Below are 20,333 nucleotides of genomic sequence, written 5' to 3'. Positions count from 1 at the left end.
TTTTCATTTATAAAATATGAAAAAATGTGCATGTACTTTTGGAGTCAGCTCAGTTCAGAATTATGTAATTTTTCATACCAAACTACCAAATTATGGCGTCCGTTGCCTATGGGAGAGAGGCTACAACAATTAGTCAAACTAGTTTGCAGGGCTACCAAAAATGACAAAGGCAGAGGTAAATGCAACAATAGTTCACTCTCCCAGCTCAATTAAATCTTGAGCTCATGCAACAAATCCCACCCATATAGGCAGAGCCCGTTGGTGCTTTTCCTCCTCGGAACAGCAATCCTCTCCCGCTTATCACAATCAATGTCGGGAAAGAACGCCCCTCAAACACCAAGTCGAACTGCGCCAGAAAGAATAATCCTTCGAAGCCTCAGCCATGGGTGTTCACAGCCTCCCAGACCAAATTCCTCGGCACCGGGTTCGCCAGGTCCCCAGCTTCCAATGCCGCGGTCCTCAGAGTCGCAATCGTCCTCACATTGGCGTCCCAGAACGATGCAGCTGTGTATGGCAAGCCATGCTTCTTGCAGAGCTCCTTCACGTACGGAGAGATCCGCCGGAGGTGGCACCTGGGCAGGCGGGGGAACAGGTGGTGCTCCACCTGGAACTGCAACCCTCCATGGAACCAATCCATCCATGGAGAGCACAGGATATCGAGCGTCCCCATCGTCTGCTTCTCGAACCAATCATTCCCACGAGGCGGCCCGACGTAGACGCTCGCCGAGAAGTGGTTCAAACAGAACTGGACATGCTGGATTCCGGTGACCACGAAGCTCGCCACGACAAATACCACCCTCTCGGTCCAGTTGGGCAGCGTGGAGACGAGCAGAGGATACCAAATCCAGAAAACGATGCACCCCGCCGTCTCCTGCCATCGGCCGGGCACCTTCTTGTTCGAGAGCAGGAGGATCGCCGACTGCGCGAAGAGATTGACCCTGGCGACGCACATGACCGGGTAGAAGGTCCAATGCTGGTAGCTCACCAAGAACCGGGCGAGGGAATTGAACGCGAGCTTCCTCTCGTAGAAGTAGGAGGTCAAGGAGGTGAAGAACTTGGAGGACACGGCGAAGAAAGGGATGTGCTGGAGGTCGGGGTCGAAATCCAGGCTGTTGCAGGCAATGTGGTGGGCATTGTGGTTCCTCTTCCACCAGCCGATGCTTATCCCGGTGAGGCAGTTGCCGGAGAGGATCTGCATCAGCCGGTTGAGGCCGGGGGTGCTCATGACGTTGTAGTGGCCGGAGTCGTGGCCGAGGAAGCCCGACTGGATCCAGAGAACGCCCATGAGCGAGCCGCCGATCAGATGGACGAAGGTGCTGGTGGAGAAGAGGACGCCGGAGACGGAGACGACGAAGAGGACGACCATGAAGATGAGGGAGAAGAGGACGCCGTGGCCCTTCTTGTCGAAGAGGCCGAGGCGGGCGAACTCGGCGACGAGGCGGCGGTAGTCCCTGGAGACGGGGGAGACGCGGTAGTCGGCGAGGTAGCCGACGAAGAAGCGGTCTAGGAGGGCCCAGGTGGTGCCGGGGTGGTAGGCGACGAAGGCGTCGGTGACGTCCTGGCCGGCGAGGTTGAGGAGGGGGATGTCGCCCCCCGGGTGGTCCTTGACCCACCGGGTCACGTCGTAGACCTTCCCCTGGATCGAGATCCAGAGGTCGGCCTTGGTGTTATGACCCCGGAGCTCCTCCGAGGTGATGTACCTCCGCTTCTCTCCTTCCATGGCCATTACAGGCAAGAAGAGGAGTATTAGCTACTCTAATCCACTCCTCTGCCCAAAGGGAGAATGGAAGAAGAGATTAGTAGCTGTGGAGGAGGGATTCCGAAACCCTCCTCTTTTTTGTCTCTTCTTCTCTTCTTTCCGTCTCTCTCTCTCTCTCCCTCTCCGTCGAAGAGAGGGATGAGAAGAAAGAGGAAGGGGAAGACGAGCTTATGGCCGCGGATGGGAGGCTAAACATAGGCCGGAACGGAGGGAGGAGAAGAAAATGCTCGCGAAGGAGACGCACGAATCGAGACTGGGAATGCTGCAGCTGTAACCGCCGTAACAGCAGCTGGGATTGGATCTTTTATTTTTGAGCGGAATTCGTTTTAGATTTGGATTTCTTCGGATCTTTGACCCGATTTTGGTCTCTCGAGGGGAACGAACTTCCCGTCTTTTGGAACCGCTCAGATACTATTACCGTGGGGGATCCAAATGTAGAACGAATCTTTTTCTGCCAGCCGACTCAAATGTAGAAGCATTAAGCACCCGTCCATAAAAAAAATTTGTTTGGCTTTTCACTTATTTTTATTTAAGGGTTAACTCCTCCGATGTCGATCAAATATGCCGGACTTCCATTAGCATGAATTGTTTGATTTCTGCACTTCTAGGGCACAAAATGAGCTGCTGGTATTCTTAGATGAGTTGCATCTGTTGTTGATTTCTCAATCATGCTATCTTGGTTACTTTGCCCAATGGAAAGTACGCGTTCTCAAGAATATACTACAAAAATTAGCTAGTGAAGGAATTGATTAAAAAAACTATTAATTGAAAAAATTAAGCTACTGATCAAAATAGTTTTGAGAATAATTCATGACATATTCTCAAGTCTTGCAACTTATCTTATTCTTACCTTTGTGCACTTCTTTTCAACTATCCTATTTTCAGCTCTACTAAACCCCCATTTAAGAAGATCAGTTTGGTGATCTAATACAGCATTGGTCATTATTCGTGCATTTAAATACATAAAAAGTCATGAATTGAAATATGTGAAAAATGCTGAGGCGATTCACATGAAAATTGACTTGATGAATGTTAGACACAGCCTAGGGTTGGACTCAACATGTCTTTGTTCAAATGACAACATCGTGCCTATCTGACTTCCCACAGACACCATTTCTATAATTTGGGTGCTGAAATAATATATTTTTCTCCTGCAGTGGGAGACAATTAAGTGTTATACTTTTCTCACGTGGATGGTAACCAAGTTGAAGTCATGTACGCAGGATCAAGGATGCAACTTGGATGGGGATTAACCCTAACCCACCCACCCAACCCATTTGTTAGGTAAGGTTTCGGTTGAGGCTTTGCAACTTTGGATTAGGTTTTTGAGTTCAAAAATCCCAAGCAGACCTCAAGAAGGGTTGAGCTAGGATTGATTTTCAACTCAGTTTGGACCCAAAGCCAGCGTAACTTATAGCAAACCTAAGCTGATCTAAGCCAACCTAACATAACTCAATCCAAACCAACAACATAAATAAATAATATTCATGTTTCATATAGTTTCTAATATAATTATATAATTATATATTTAATTTATTAAATTATGTCTAAGTGTATCATTGTAATTTATATAATTATATAAATTAGTTTTTATATAATTTTATATCACAAAGCTTTAATAGATATCAAGAACTAAAGTTATTAAACAAGTAAGATTTTTGTTCTAGCCAACCGACCTTAATTAACCCTGCTGGTTGGCACTTCTCTCCGATTGGAAGAGGTTTGTGGTCCAATCCCTAAAAGGGTGCCCTTGTTATTCTTGCAATTACTTAGATAAGCTCCATCAATGATTGGTGGATAAATAACTAGCTTATGGGTCTCGCCTATAGTACAGCTTTTGCACTGCTCCGTTACCAACCATTGAATGATGGAGTCCTCACATATGGTGGTCAATGGTTAAAAAATAACTGGAGCCAAGTTCCTGCTGGTACCCTCAGGGCACTGAACACAAACCTCATATATTAAAAGAACAGTGAAACACAAATTGATTGGCTCCAGTTAGTATCCCTAGTTGGGTTGGATCTCGTGGGATTTAAGTTTGGTTGAGTCTGAAATCCATATCCAACAGTCTTCGTCACATAATATTTCCTCAACGGATCATTACAACCAAATCAACCAATGTCATGAACCAATGAAATATTTCACTACCATCACTGCATTTTATTTGGTACAAAGGCATCTCATCATGATGCAATCTTCACATCCAATTTGTTTCAACCAACAAAATTGCCGATTTCAAACCACATCTGATCATCCAATTGGTTCCATAGCTTTGTGAGAGAAGAGGATCCAATCACATCATAATGCATCAACAACAATGCCGAGAGACTTGCATTAATGGAGTCATCCCAAAATACTCCAGCAGGTTCAGAGATAACTAGTGTCCTCGAATATTTGTTAACACAGAAGATCCAGTTTCTTTTATATCTGAGATAGCATTTCCTATATGAGTAGCTCCAATATCTGTTACATCTGAGGTCGCATTTCTCATATGACTGCGTCTCTTGGTTTCCCTTGGTCTCCTGTTACTGATGGCAATGGAGATGTCATTTGGAAAGAGGTCATTGAGCACAAATGCATGAATGATTGTGGAGGCAAGCAGAGCTATCACTGCTGAGGTAGATATGCCAGAGAGTGCAACAGAAAGTGACTGAGTGAAAATATTCTCCACTTCAGCAGAATATCTAATGGTTGCAATAGAAGCACTTGTCATTGGAAATGTATATGCCCACCATGCTAGTGAGAACCTATTGGATTAACAAAAGATTTCAGAAAAATAACAGGATGATGGGGCAGTAAGACGCTAGGTTATTGACAGAGTGATTATAAAAAATCGAGTACCTGAATCCCCGGAAAAAGTTAATACGAACAGCCTGCAAATACACAGAAAAATGCAAATAATGATCAGACACCAATTTAAAGAAAACAAAGGTAAAGATCAAGTATGGAAATGTGTTCAGATCTGTTGGTTTTCCATGCAAGCAAGCAAGATTCCTCACAATAAATGGATAGCACAACCATTAGCACTATCTCAGGCACTATATACCATTCCAATTATTCTTCCATTGAGCATGCAATGATTGCTAAATGGACCATGATTTAACTCATCAGGAACCACAGATTGCCACTTGATAAACCAAATTTTATTGTTGTTCTTTCGTGTATATCTATATTTTGCGCGAGGTTCTAATGGAAAACAAGCTACCACTTATATTTCCTTCTGTCAGTTTTATTATGTGACTTATAATTCTCACTAATTCTGTCAGTATGGGAATTTGCTAGTCATATAAATGTTTATTTGAACTTCTATCTACTTCAGAACACACAACATAAACAACTGAACAGTGAAGTGCGACCCCTTAACTTACCAGAGAAACATAGAGGAAGAGAGCAATGAAGTACGCAATCCTCGAGCTATAGCCAAATTCCCCAGTAAGATTTGCCCATGCCATGCTCGCAACACTGGGTGCGGCCACAAATAAAAAGAAGACTGGATGAAGCTCCTTTGGGAGCGTCTCATTTGTTGGAAGCCTCTGGTACAAAGTTACGAACAACACCGAGTAGTGAGCTAACCCGACTGCAAAGAAGAATATGGGCCCTTCTTTAAGCCCCATTGACGCTCCCAGCAATGCACCCACAAAGTTTCCTACGATAGCTAAATGGTTTGATGGATTGGCTACTTTTGAAAGCCTACGTTGGCCGCCAGACATCCACTGGCCATAGATCTTGAGTTCGAGGCACAAGACTGGAGCCATAAGCACATACCATAGAGCATCATGCAGGTTTACTGCAAGTTTTGGTGGCAAACCGAGTGTCAAGAAGAGGCAGTTTATCCATGGGGCAAAGAAAAAGTTGACACGGATGGGATGATAGTACTCTCGGCGGACTGCTTCAAAGTAAAATATGATCTTTAGAGAGTAAATGAAGGCCACAATGCCCGTCAATGCAAGTGCTATACACCACAGCATGAGGTTGATTACTGGGCTTACACGCAGAAAGCTCATAGATGGAGATGTGGCTAATGTTTTCCACAAGATTGCTTGGCTGCTAACGCCAAGGCAAATACCGAAGGATGATACTGGGAAGCGAAGAAGGAAAGGCCACAACTTGTCTTCAGGAAGGACCAACTCCTCTGATGCCTGGAAAAATGTAACTAGTGAGAAAACGAATCATGATGAAATAGGAAGTTGATAAATGTAAAAAGTGGAATGCTCTTATTGCCTTCAGGAAGAACTTACTGCAAATCATCGAATTCTCTTATTGGTGTTCAATGAGATTTAAGGAATAATTAATGGCTAGACTGATTACACCATGAAACCACAAAAAAGACCTATAGCGTTGTCTGGACTTGATATTAGGCTGCATGCACTTCTATAATTAACAGCTTTATGCCCAACTCTAATACAACACCCTGAACCTTTGGTATTATGATAATAGATATTCCATTATGATGCAGACACCATACATCAGTAGATGTTTTCTCAATTTTACAAAGATGGAGAGCTTACTGGTGGAATCAATAATAAATAAAAATGAATAAATAGTAAGAATCATGCTATCGAATGTCCAAGAGAATGCATACCCTGAGGGTGTCTAGTTCGGGCCCTTCTAAGGCATCAAAGTAGCGATGCGGGGCTGGTACTGGCTCCGGTTGTCTTTTTGAACCATCAACCTCCTGTGACTCTGGTGCCTTTCCGCGAAAAACTGATATCTGTCTTTCAAGGGCACCAGACCATGTCTTGAAAGAGTTGTAACGGTGGTCCTTAAGCCTACTACTCCTTGGTACCCTCTGCTGACTCCCCGAAGAATTAAGACCCTTTCTGTCTGGAGTTCCCCTGGCTTGAGATGCTCCTGCTTCCATGGGTTGAGAGTGAAACTTTGCCTGCTTTGGTACTTGTAAGTTGACAGCAGGAGAGTTAATAACTAGATTTGGCTTCATGTTAGCAGAATTCGTAGCAGCTTGATCAATTCCACTGGCTCTTTTGGCTTGTTCTGCGAGAACAGAAGGAGACGGTGGCATGCTGATAGACACACAATGTGAATGATAGGGTGGTCTTATCATGCGAATGGGTGAATTTGGTGAAGGCGTGTTACAGACACTACCAGTGAGAAAATTTGTAGGTTCTGCTCCCTGAAATGAAACATGAGAAGATAGTTTGTTATTGCCCTCCATAAATAAAAGATAACACAAAATTATAGAACTAACCTAGTGTTGTTAGAAAAAACATGTACGTGAAAGTAGGCTAAATTCCACGAAATTTAGGAGAGGTATTGAATACTACTGCGCTGCTAATGAACCCCGCTCTGATCCTAACTCAGTTCCTTGTTCTATGTGGCAATTGGGCATTGGTGCAGTACGGAGGGCCACGGAGCACCGCATTGGAACAGGGAATGGAGCAGGGAATAGAGTGAAGCTCGATAGCATTTTTCATCCAAATTATATGCAACAACATATACATAACTTTAAAGAATATTAAACAAAGACATGCTACATTAGGAAGTTCATTTCAAGAATAAACTTGGAATATTTCAAAAAATTGAAGTGGTAGATGATTATGCGGCCATTTTGGTGCCTTTTAGAACTAAAACTTGATCATGAAAATGCTATAAAAGATATAGCTTACTTTAGAGGCTGCAGGATATCCGCGAGGGCTGGGACAGGTATCAAATCCAGCAAATTCATTGGATTGGATGTATCTGAAAATAGATGGAAGTTCTTCAGGGGCACCTTGAATTGCTAAGCCAATGCTGTCTTTGTTGTCCATTATGGTGCAATAAAGCTACAAGAATTCGGGAAATCAGATACAAGCATTAATATTTACCATGAAATCTCTGTCAGATTGACTATAGAAATTGTAGTGTAATATCCACAAAATATTGGAAGGAAAAATCACTCATACAATAAGAAGAAATTTAACTTAATTGAGGAAATTTTCAAGCTGCTATCTCCAAAGATAGATCCTAATAACAAGTAATACCAGCAATGATGCACTCCTTCAGCCTAAAAAACAGAAAGCGAGAGGGATTCGAGCTCAAAGGAGTCTCTCTCAACCCTTGCACAAACAAAAGCTACACTGTTACATCTTGACTAATAGGAGTTATAAACACAATATACACAGGCCTCGAAGCTAGTGATATAGGAAGCAATAAACAACCGAACGTAGCATGTGCTTTCGATCATTTTTCAGGGGAGATTCCTTACGTTAAGGAGCCTCTCTCAAACCTCATAAACGAAATCTCCACTGGTCCTTCTTGGCAATGGAAGTTACAAAGAACGAGCTAAACTTCTTCGGTCTAGTGGAATAAGAAGAATAAACTAAAGAGCAGAACATGTGCTTCCAACCGCCAGAGCTGGAGAAGATTTCTAAGTTCACTTCGATACAGAATGGTGGAAATGCCAACGAACGCACAAATAAACCTTTTCCCACTACGGACAAACCTCAACCTTTATATACAAACAGATCAGAAATCTTAACCACCGTGAATGCATCACACAGTAACCACTGAAACTTCCTTATTTTACATCTACTAAGATCAAAATTCTTTAGAAATATAATAATTTTTTATAATTCATTTATAGGGTATGGCTAAAATAGGAAGCAAATCAACATCAGTAATTAAACTGCTACTGGCCTTTTCCCATGCATGTATAATAAATTGTGCTACCCATGTTGTGCGATTCTAGCTTGTATAAATCATCTCTCACGACTAGCATCCAAGCAATCCATCTCCAAGACATCTTTGCCCATAAATAATTCATCTCCATTATCTCACGTTACCTTCTTCTCAGATAAACACAAAGAAAACCAATCTTTTTTAATGAAACAACATCCAAATATCATTTTGTGGCTAAATATACTGCTTGCCAATGAAAACAAAAAATGTGGAATCATTGATGGCAAAAAAAAAGGAGGATCATTACTTTAAATAAAACCAAACAAATTGCATCAAGTTTTTCTTATCGAATACCACCCGATTGCCATTAAGTCAAGATCAAAACTTTCCACCAAAATTGAAAAGAAAAAAAAAAGAAGAAAGGAGATCAAAACGGAGCAAAAGAACCCAAGATACCTGAAAGTGGAGGGCAAATCAATATTTGTTTGACGGAGACAAATCTATATTCTCGTTTTTGTTTGAAATCTTGAACGAATTACAGGTCTCCCAAGCACAGCAGGGGATTCACCCCCTTCGCTACGTTCACCGATGCACAGCAAAGGAGACAAGATCCTCATGGCCTCGGTTCTATAGCGACGGGCGGGGGAGCCCTTGAGCTCGGGAAAAGCCCTCGCTTTTCGAAGCTGCTTCGCCGGGGTCCGAAGCTATTGCCATCGCCATTGTGCCTTTTTCTTTGGATGCTATTTTCCCAACCCCAATTTGCGAGGGAAATTTAGACGGGACGTGGGATGATTTGGAATCAGACACACGATACGTGACACGTGGCATCACTCAGGATATCCAGAACAGCATGGGGACCGTGGGGTCCAGGTCCAGCGAGTATTGACCACGGTGACGGTGGAGGACGACGGGGTCGAACCGTTGACCGGTTTGGGGTGATGGGACGCGACTTCCGTGGTCGTTGCGGAATCCACGGGATAGATTCGCGTGCTCGGGGCATCTTGGTTCGCAGCAACTTGAACTTGATGCTGATAGACGGACGACCACCTCTCTGGTCTCGAGTGATCTTTTGACCCAAATTTGTCCACGGCTCAAGGCTATTCTCTTTACCGATTATTAGCAAGTAGAAATCTCATTTCAATCTGGAAAGCAAGAGCACGGAGGAACAGGTGGATCTGAAATAACATGGAAACTGGTGGATCTGAATGATGGCATGAAACTGGCAGAAGAAGGCATGCATCATCCAACACAAACTGATTAAAGAGGTTCATGTGATCATGCCTTTCTCCATACTATGAAATAAACTTATTAGAAATCGTAATGTCAATAATAATTTCATAACCACCAACATTGATTAGCTATATGGAAGCTTGCACTAGCCAATTAATCGATTGCTGGAATGCAAACTACATATATAAACTCATATTCGCAAATTAATCAGCTACTGGAATGACAATCATTTGTATCAAACAAATCTGATTACCAAACTATGACACCTTACTTTAACTTCTATCACATTATGACTTGTAAGCAGACCAACAGACAAATTCACAAGCAGTTTGGGTTCCGCTAGCACACACCTGACATGGACTAACAGGGTATAAAGCAATATTCTTCATCAAATGTTAGCAAAATCTTCCTGCATAACACTTGCAAAGGCTGATAATTCAAAAAACTGCGCTTAATTCACAATACTATTACAACTATCACCTTAGCAAGCCCTGCTGAATTAATTCTGTTTTTCTTTAAGGAGATCGCATCATTAAGGGAAAAAAGAATAAAGCTTGTGTCAATCAGGCTACAATAACACATTTCAATGGTATCCCTTCAGCAGCAGAAAACATTGTATTAAACATCGAACCATCTCAAAATCTAATACAACGTGTGCAACCGTCTGAACTTTTCAAGATGGCCATCTCATCTAAAGCCACGATGCACGACACAGAAAGACAGCTTCAATGCTTGCTCTAATAAGTTATTGCTTGCTGTGAACAAGATAGGATGCCCAGACTTCATCTGAAGGCTGTGGTGGCTGAACCCAGTGCCCAGGTATCCGGCTGCACACAATTTTTCACCAAACAAGAACTATTAATTAGAAAAAAGCAAAGGTTATGAACCTTCTTTTCACTTTGTTTTTAATGCAGAATGATGGGAGATTTGGTGAAAGAATAATGAAGAACAAGAAACGGAAACTGCAATATTTTAAGCAACACTAGCAGATAAAAGCCATTTTCGTTTCAGAGCAGAACCAACTGTTCAGTGAAATACATAGTTATCCCTGCAGAATCAATCGGATAGCAATATACAACAACTATAGAATTGAATTTGAAATCATTATCTGGTCGTTCCTCCTTTTCCATAATTAAAAATAATTGAGATTCAGAAGTTCATTGCATATGCATTTCTGAGCCCTTACAAGGACAGTATGTCTCAAATATTTCTTGAGAAAGTAACATGATGAAGCAAAATTTAGTGCATCAGATTATCATAGAAAGAAAATGCAAACCAGAAATTTTATAAAATATTTAGCTTTCATCAGCTTTTGACAATATTGTAAGAGTTATGGGTGACCTCCGAGAGAGTTCAGAAAGGAACGAATATAATTGATATAATTGATATAATTCATGATGTTGTATTCCTTATATAATTGATATTGGATGCTGGGATATATTTCGAACATCAAAATGAATTATATCATTACTTCCTATTTCTAGCATAGCTCACATGAGTTAACAAGGAAGTTGGAGCATACACACCTTCCTCCAGGTCTGATGTAAGCATCCCACATTTTTCTGACCTGAAAATGAGATAGAATACAATAAGGATTCACATGATGATGACGATACCTATCAAATCACAAATACACAAAAATGCAGAAATCATAATCTTTGGACTGCCAGCATTTCAATAAGGTAGGAGAGCTTAACACAAGAATGAAGAGTTTGAGAAAGAGAGGAACTAGATTACAAGGGCGTCAAACTTTTAAGATACCATATAAAAGGCATCTCTTACAAACTAAATTCACGCCTTAACAGCACCCTATCAGTGACATTAATGGAACTCCTGATCAAACCATTGTGCGTCTAGCATTCAAGATAGCACCATTGGCATTGCCTACTGTGCCATTGAAGAAATCATCAAATATACATTAAATCACCTGTGCTCTCACACTAGGCTGTAATAATACCAAACTAGTTTGCAGAAAGAAAAATAAGTTTAGAAAGATATTAATGAAAGGAAAGAAGTCGAGAGACACAATTTGCATGGTTGGGCAAATTTGATAAATCCAAAAGGTCTTGTCTGTTCAAAATTTTCATGATATAGTAAAAGGACATCTAGCAGTTGCTCCAAAGTCTGCACACCTAGAGTGCGTATCTAAAATTACCGACAGTATGCATGCGTATTTGTGCAAGAAAGTGACCAACTTTAGTTTTTTAATAATATCAAAAAGAAACCACAACTCTGAACTGGTAGATGACCTTGCTATCTAGATATAGATTACACCCTCCTCCAAGATGGAAGGAGGAAAAAAAAACAGAGAGAGAGAGAGAGAGAGAGAGAGAGAGAGAGAGAGAGAGAGCAAGAGAAACAAAAGAAATATACCCAATGGCACATGCATGCACAAAAACAAGAAAAAGCCCCAAAAGGAAAAATATAAAGGTTTCAAAAGGTGTAACTTTCAGTAGTCAGAAGCAATATAACTGATTTGCCAAAACTGATAAATTTAATTCTAAGGAAATGCATTATTTAATATCATAGGGATGCATTGAGAATTTTGTGACGACTGTTACTGATGTCTCAGCAATGTGATCATGCTTAGAAAGTTGACTGCAAATTGACTTAGTATTCTCATAAAAAAAGTGACTCAAATCATGAACATAACAGATAATCGGTAGTAATCAGTACACTCAAAAGTTAAAGTTGCACATATGTTTCATTGAATCACCTCAATTAGTGTTCCCATATCATTGCTGCTTCCATGATAATAGTGGTAGAACTCAAATGGTAAATTGGCAACGAAATCATAGCCTCCACCACAATTTTGACCTTCAACTTTTTGTTGTTCAGATTTCAGGTTTGCATTTAGATCTGAACTTCTTTCACCTTCAATTCCACCTAACTGGTCTTCGTTCACTACCACCACACCTTTATTATGATTTACATCATTTGCTTCACTGTTTGCACTGTGGATAGCTTTTCTAGATTCCTCCGCTGTTGCAATAGCATCCTTAGCAGCATTTGTGTCAGCAGCAGCTGCAGCTTGGCGCTCCTCTTCTTCAACAGCAGCTTGCACTCGCTCAAGAAATTTATCATCCTCTTCTGGGAGAAAATGACCTGTACAAGTAAAAGCTTATATAAAATTCAATAAAATTAATCTTATATTACAGGACCCTTCTATTGGTCTTATATTACTGGACCCTTCAATTTACCCGCAACCCATTCAATCTCTTTGATGATCAACTGATAGGCCTTTTCCACAACAGAAACTGTTGTTTAATTTGGCTAACATGCATTACACTAGATTCAACAATTCTTACTCTCATGACTATAAGGGTGAGAAAGGATTCAAGATGATACCAGCACTGATGCAAACACACATACACAAATCCCAAGAATCAGAAAGGCAGCAATTTTTATCAGCATTACAAGTGGCAATAAAATCCAGTTTGTGTAATGAATGAACTAATGCTCATCACATGCATCTCACTACAAGGAGTACAGCTGTCAACCAAACTGATTTTCCATCTCAACTTATAAAGTTATTAAACAATACATTTCAAGTCAAGAAGAAATGAGCTTTTTAAATAAATTTAGCAATGTATGCACACAAATAATATGAGCAAATCTGGATTTTTCAGCACAGCTGAACTAGATCTGATCCAAGATAAAGATTCAAAAATAAATAAACAATTAAATACAAAACTTAGAATACAAATATATGTGTGATGCAAGCAAAGGGAACATGCCTTGTTTCTTCAATTTTTGAATTCTGATGGACCGAAGCTCTTGCAACTTCTCCACAATTAATACAAGCTCAAGCTGAAATTAGACAATTATTGGTTGAGAAAACAAAATTTGCCAACGCCAATTGTCTTTATAAATACCCTCCAACCAAACATCTATGAGAAAACAGTTAAGAGGGGAAAAAACATTTTTCCATTACATGTAAATTTATTCTACATGAAAGAAAACTAGCTTCAAAAGAACAGGTGCAAGGGATAGTGCCAGAAATGATTAACAAGAATATACAGCCTGTGTTTATTCAATACAGTTAGAAAGTAGGCAAGTCATTATAAGGAATTAAACTAAAAATATACATACCACCAAATAAAGGACAGTAACTGCAAATAAAAAGAGATATTGGGCACAGTAGAGTATGCACTCATATTATCAGAAAAGCGAAGCAAAAATTCAGAAGATGTTGTAAGCAAATGAAGCTTAGCGGTTAATATAAGATTGAGCCCAAGATTTTCTCAAAGAAAAAGATCAAGCCCAAGACGTTGCATGCAGTGTTTTCATGCTTTAGCCTTAGTATATTGTTGAAGACAAACAAGTGAATCAAAATCATGCACTGGTCTACGAGATAAATGTTCAAGGAACTTTCTAACTTTAGCACTAGCTAGGATAAAAGGTATTTAGTTACATGGTAAGACAGCTATTAGATACAGGCTCATGCATGTAAAAAGGGTGTCATCCTGAATAAGGAACACAAACACATGGGAATCATAGTCCATTCCTCCTACACTTGCAATGTCTCTAGACCATTAAGTACAGAAAACTCACATGCTCATCAAGTATAACATAACAGAAGTCAACTGTGAGCTTTCGGATAGTAAAAAATTAGTTAAATGCTTAATAATTAATACATTCCAAGATTGCATTCAAAGCATCCATGCGATATATACGTCTGGAAAGTCTCACCTCAGATTCTAGCCTTCTTTTCTCCTCGTTAGCTTTCAGTTTTGCGATTTCCTTCAATTTTTCTGCCTGCAATATCCATTTTACATTACCCTTAGCAGAGGATGAAAGCCACAAATGGTCTTAACTAAATAAAGGCAAGATCATATGGCAGTCCAGCTAATACTAATTAATGCTTGAGATGTTTTCAAAAAGACCAGCTACTAATTCCATCCAAAAAATACTGTTTGCCCCTTCTACTTCTCAATGCTATTATTTTGTTGGATTATTAATATGACCTGATAAGGTAGAGCTTCAGTCGGCCCCCATCCCATTACCAACACAATCCCACCACGAAATGGTTTTTCACTTTGACAATGTCCTTCCAGATCCTACTTGTCTAGACATTCTACTCACCTCTGTTTGACCTTTACTCTAAACAGCATTTTCTAAAATCCTTCACCCTCATCACCGAGTCTCCACACCCAATCTCAACTAACAAGGCCTTACTCATATTCATCAACGTTCTAAAATGAACAATCCTTGATTTCTGGACATGAAACTAGTGTCCTAATTCATCAAATGAAGTTTCCTAATTGTGGGAAATGCTCTCCCATCTCCCATAGAATTCTTCCACAAGATGCAGGAGATATGAGATTTCAAAAGCGATAAATCAGTATAATGAATCATTTTTACCACTCTAACAAATGGATGCAGAAAATGATATCTGAAACAAAAGCATGAAATAAGTGGGAAAAAATTATTCACAACACGAAGCAAGAAACCAAGACATAAGGCAGGTGAGGAATGCACCAAAAACTGCTATACCACTATAACATTGCTGAGCACTTCTTTCCCTTTGATTCATCATATCGTACCCATGTAATATGAATTGCACGAGATAGCTCCCATAAAATCAACCCTAAATTTGCAGGAGAGCAGCTTACTCTTCCAAATAAGCAGCCTCCCACATCCATGTCTGTATCCTAATTACGCCTCTTTGAAATCATAACCATAATCATCTAGTCAGGTTTATGGATCCTTGTTTGCCAACAATTTGTCCTAGATTACCACTAGAAGACTTAAAATCTTAAATAACTCTTACTCATTTGTCACAACAACAAGGTTACATTGTAGCAGGTCACTTATGGGCAACGACCTAACCAACCTTTGTCCATTTGTCACTCCAACTGGGTCACATTGAAGTGGGTCATTTACGGACAACGACCTAACCAACCACTCCTCATTTGTTACTACAGCCAATTCATTCGGCGGGTTGCTTATGGAATATACCCTACACTTCAAGAAATCAGCCCCTAATCTATTTCGCCCAAATTTTAACCTAAGCACCCCTTAAACTACTTGTCTATAGAGCTTTCTGATATATGACAATAAATGAGTATAAGATAGCAAAATATCAAAATGAACAGATAATATGGTACCTTGCGCCTTGCAATGTCATTGGCAATCTCCCTCATCCTCCATTCATCAGCTTCCTGATCAGCTTTTTCATAACCTTCACGCTCCTGTGGAACATTAAACACCCCAAAAAATATCATTTGTTTACAAATACAAAGTAGTATGATGGTGTGAGATAACAGACAGCTCAATAACTTTAGCATGCTTATCAATATTTATCTAGAGATGAACGAGAGGTGCTCTGATTTGGCAAACGAAACATGAACAACCTTACGTATTAGTTCTGCAACACGTTTTCTCTTTCTTTTCTTCCAACGTTGGTTCCTCCTAGACTTTTGCAGCTTCTGAGCTAACTTTACTGCCACCAACCTTTCTTCCCATGAACTCGCTTGATTTGTGATTACACTGAAAGGTGTAAGTTGATTTTTAAGAGTAGAAAATATAGAGCTTGCAGCTTCCATTGCAAAAGTCTCTTGAGCATTTAAACTGATCATCTTTGCTTTAACTGTCTCAGAGAACTGCAGAAGAATGTCATTCTCGACATGCTGAAAGGCGTCTCTAGCAATGGTGTCATTTGAAGACTGCAAGATTTTTCTTTCTGATAGGTGATCAAAGGATGAGAAGTTATCTCTATCAGCATTATCTTGACTGGAACTTCTAATACGATGAATTTCCTCCAGTTCTTCCTGCCTGTTCGAGACATAATTTTGATTATAAGAATTGAGGTTAAAAAAAATGAAAAATAACCTAAATGTTTAGAAAATGAGAAACATACACTGCTTTCATCAGATCAATAGTTTCTTTTAACTTTCTTAGCTGCTCATGCACATGTTCTGGTTGCCAGAAAGAACTTGCAGCAGACTGAAGAGGTTGCCATGCTAGAAATTGAGGTGGTGCAGACGATCGTGGTGCTGGAATCATAGTGCAAATGCCGGAGAAAGAAGCAACTGCATGGGACGCAATCTCATTTGTAAACAACACAGATAACTAGCAGCTGCTTAGATTAAATTAGCAATTTAACAAATATGAAATTATCATATATTCACATAGCAAATAACAGATATAGATGGAACACAAGAAAGAAGGAAAAGTGTGTAATGATAGATAAACAATTATGCTCAAAAAGTCTTCACACCCTTTGTTTGTTTGCAATCATGTCATACACAACATACCTCACCCTTCTGTCTTGTCAACATTCATCAAACATGTATCACCATCCATTCCAATCACAAAGACCTCCTCAAGATGCTTCTCTCAGAAGGTACCAATATCAAAGCAATAGACATCAGATCTCTACCTACATTTGGGTAGGGACTGGTTACAGTATACCTGAAGCCCTATATCATCACATTCAGTGAATGTAAAAACAACCTCTGCAAAGAAAGCACTATAGTAGTCAAGCTGATTCATGGTCCACTTTTGCTGGATGTGTCAGCCACTGACTGGGAGGCTTGTATGCCAAAGCAAGAAAGGCCCATCCTTCTTTCTCCTATACGAAACTTTGGCATCTGCCGTCACCTCACAAAATACAAGCCATTATATTGTAAGTTATTCTGGAAAATTGCCTCCCGTTAACAGTTTTAGAAGAAATGGTGAAAGTACATAGCCAAAAAGTTCTCATGAAAAATGGACGTATATAGACAATAACTTTTGCTGCTTCATTTTTCATAGCACTATAAGGTTTCTAATTTACAATTTCTTTGGAGCTAGGATTATGATACCCATCACAAGGTTGAACACTTTATATGATTGGTTACTCAAGGGAAAAAAAACCTAGCTTTGACAGTTTTAAGATAAAGAGCACTACCTCATCACTGGTGGTAAATAATGTCTTAAATACCTATAAAAATCAAAACAATCTTGCATGCAAATCCACATTCGAAATGAAAAATAGATAAATATATTCCATTATCCAATCAAAATGCACCACATGAGTATCATTCAAGTCATCAATGAAATATTGACCAAATGAAGTTTGCAAAATAGAAGCCTGTATATTTGATCAATGCAAAATATGTATGACTACACAAAGACCATATGTGGAGGACCATATGTGGGGAAGGAAGAATCTACAGTACTTGCTCGTTCTAAGGATTACAGGAAAATAAGAGAAGCACCCGCCTTTGCCATGGTGCTACTAATATGCTCTTGTGGTGGAGAGGAGGAGGAGAACAGAATGGAAAAATAAATGAAACAAAATGCAACCCTAATTTGCTCATTAAGACAAGTTAACAACAGGAAATGGTCAGAAGGAACAGGCACTCTTGCATACTACAAAATAGCTAGCATGTGTGTCATACATAAATGTACAGGAAAGATTTACAAGATTTAAAGATGCTAGAGTTATGTTTAATATAGCAGAGTATATAGTGAAGAAAAAATCAATGGGCTTGATAAGATCAAGACCTGGAAGGCATAACATGAGGAAAGCATGAGGCAAGTCACTCTGCCCAAGCAATGATGATAGCTTGTTAACCATCATGTGAATGAAAAAAAAATATAAAATGACTGGGATCTCTAATAAATATGTGAATGTTGAGTACAAATCCAAATAACAAAACAAAGCCTGAAGAAAAAGAGTGGTCAAAATATTATTAATAATTGACACAAATACTATTGATAACTGTCATAATAAATGCACAGAATATGATAATTTGTTCACAAGGACTTAGCAAAATACCTAATTTCTCAACAATAACTTAAGAAATGACATTTTGAGACTAGGGAATATACTAATATATTAATCAGGCAGAAGTTTCAATTGCAAACGAGGAAAATATAAGTGAAAAGAGATAAAATCTCTTGGTTCCCTATTTTCAATCTAACAGTTCTGTCATATTTACCTTCTCTGCAACCCAATTTAAAATCAGGGGAGTGTGAAAATGGCTTAGCTCAAAATACAATAAAACTTCACTCGATAATTGATCCTAATAGCAATACTTAAAAATCTTATCAGCGTTCAAATCCTTGTATCTAATACTGCAGTAACTATCAAATTTTCATATCTTCAAATTTAGAGTTGCCAAGCAAAAAGAGAACACAGATTAGGAATATGTCAGGTAGTATCATGATATTGTTTTGACAATACCTTAGGACAAAGCGGCAGGACAACCCCCCCCCCCCCCCCCCCCCCCCCAAAAAAAAAAAAAACAAATAAAATAAAATAAAATAAAATAAAATAAAAAATAAAATAAAATAAAATAAAATAAAATAAATCATATACATAGAGAAGAAATTCCTAACACAATATAACAAAGTAGCAGCATTTCAACGAACACATGGATGGCATGAACCATAGATACATAACAACAAATAACACAAGTACCTGATACAAGAGATAACGATCAAAAAAGATTAGACAATCCTGATAAAGGAAATAAAATAAAGAATTCGCATAAGTCCTTAAACCCAATCAAGCAACGGGTCACGTGCAGGGCAGAAGAAGAGGAAAGCGAAGCCATTCATGGTAAAACAAATCTTGTTTCGATTTTCTAAACCAACACGTTTATGTATAATTCCAAGATAAGCTAACAAGGAATGTAATTAACTTGTTGGATGTAAAGTGTAAAGAAAAGAGCGGAAGGAACTCCAAAGAGGAACCAAAAGAATTTTACCAGGGTTCGCCTTCAAAGAAAACCAGTCACGCAAGCGCAGAGGAAATTTATTGAGCCGAGCCTGATCGAGTCTCGGGGTGGCGACGGATAGGATGAGAAGACGGAAGCCGCTCGAACGCGAGGCTTTCTCTTCGTTTTAGTTTTTGGAGAGACGTCTGATGGAGCTCACCGTCGATCCTCGGAATTCCCTTCTTTGATTTTGGGTTTTTATGGTAGTTGGGCTTTGGCAGGCAGCGTGAACCCCGTGAGCACGACTTGCAACCAGCCTTGTTTTAATAAATTAATAGAACGTTTAGTGTATCTTAAAAACATTTGTTTGAGAAAAAAAATATCAAACATATCAAAATAGAAACACAAGTTGTAAGATTGGAGTTCAATTCATACAAAACCAATTCAATATGGCTCTGTGTTTGGTTCCTATCACATCTTAGGATTTGTTTGGTTTCTAGCACAACTCAGAATCTCACTCAAAACAGCTAATCAAAAGTTGTTATTTAGATTGGTTGATCCAGTATAAGTACCCAAAATTTATCCAGTGCATAGCCTAAATTTCTATATCAACATTAATTTGCTTACTCTAAAATTTGAGTTTGATCGGCTCTAGTTACGAATTAAACCAAATATTACTATTTTTTCAACCAGCTCAAATCAAACTCGGCTTAATTTTAAGCTTTAATTATGCCCGCTCAACCTCAGCTGATCAGCTCAAGCTTGAAGTTTGAAGTCCTGTTTTATGCATATTCTGATTTACCACGTAACATCCATTTAGAGCCACCGTACGAAGCAAGGCATCAATAATTCCATCTTGGCTATCGATGTCAAGTTTTTGATTTAATTATTGGATGTGAATGAAATGGAAGGCCTGCAAAACAGTTAACATGGTAGCCATTATTTTAAACCTTGCTCCTGATAATGTTCTGTTTAGATGTCCTGCTGCAAAAACGAAGGATAACATGACAGAGCCTTCTGTACTGAACATGATTACTGAAAAATGGAGGAAGAGCCTAGAAAAGCAGGAGAGCTCACCA

General features: G+C 39.4%; 3 protein-coding genes across 8 annotated transcripts; all 3 read right to left on the bottom strand.

Moving 5' to 3' along the window:
• Positions 1-232: 232 nt before the first annotated feature.
• Positions 233-1,875, bottom strand: SLD2 (Fatty acid/sphingolipid desaturase). Its single transcript, XM_008796861.6, has one exon. It carries the CDS (start codon positions 1,724-1,726, stop codon positions 377-379), a length of 1,350 nt encoding a protein of 449 aa, XP_008795083.3. The 5' UTR covers positions 1,727-1,875; the 3' UTR covers positions 233-376.
• A 2,138-nt stretch (positions 1,876-4,013) lies between these two features.
• On the bottom strand, positions 4,014-7,627 carry LOC103710982 (S-type anion channel SLAH2-like). Its single transcript, XM_008796975.6, has 5 exons — positions 7,384-7,627; positions 6,342-6,890; positions 5,128-5,898; positions 4,601-4,632; positions 4,014-4,506 (listed from the first exon to the last, which is right to left on the bottom strand). Exons 1-5 carry the CDS (start codon positions 7,522-7,524, stop codon positions 4,137-4,139), a joined length of 1,863 nt encoding a protein of 620 aa, XP_008795197.3. The 5' UTR covers positions 7,525-7,627; the 3' UTR covers positions 4,014-4,136.
• Positions 7,628-9,975: 2,348 nt separating this feature from the next.
• Positions 9,976-19,557, bottom strand: LOC103711067 (U11/U12 small nuclear ribonucleoprotein). 6 transcript variants are annotated; one of them, XM_008797393.6, is made up of 11 exons: positions 19,306-19,551; positions 17,063-17,199; positions 16,864-16,988; positions 16,467-16,638; positions 15,961-16,381; positions 15,715-15,798; positions 14,297-14,362; positions 13,342-13,414; positions 12,321-12,709; positions 11,131-11,171; positions 9,976-10,431 (listed from the first exon to the last, which is right to left on the bottom strand). In XM_008797393.6, the coding sequence occupies exons 4-11, from the start codon at positions 16,610-16,612 to the stop codon at positions 10,350-10,352; spliced, it is 1,302 nt and encodes a 433-aa protein (XP_008795615.2). In that variant the 5' UTR covers positions 16,613-16,638; positions 16,864-16,988; positions 17,063-17,199; positions 19,306-19,551; the 3' UTR covers positions 9,976-10,349. The 6 variants fall into 6 exon arrangements, with proteins under 6 accessions (XP_008795615.2, XP_088565480.2, XP_038986203.2 ...); XM_088709354.2 differs by having other exon boundaries at positions 17,063-17,209; positions 19,306-19,485; XM_039130275.3 differs by having other exon boundaries at positions 16,864-17,199; positions 19,306-19,557.
• Positions 19,558-20,333: the final 776 nt, after the last annotated feature.

Source organism: Phoenix dactylifera, chromosome 12 (assembly GCF_051530095.1).
Source record: "Phoenix dactylifera cultivar Ajwa chromosome 12, Ajwa_hap1_PhDact_Kaust_v1.1, whole genome shotgun sequence".
Classification (NCBI taxonomy): Eukaryota; Viridiplantae; Streptophyta; class Magnoliopsida; order Arecales; family Arecaceae; genus Phoenix; species Phoenix dactylifera.
Note: the sequence above shows the minus strand (reverse complement) of the source record. Positions and strands in the feature narration are given on the sequence as shown.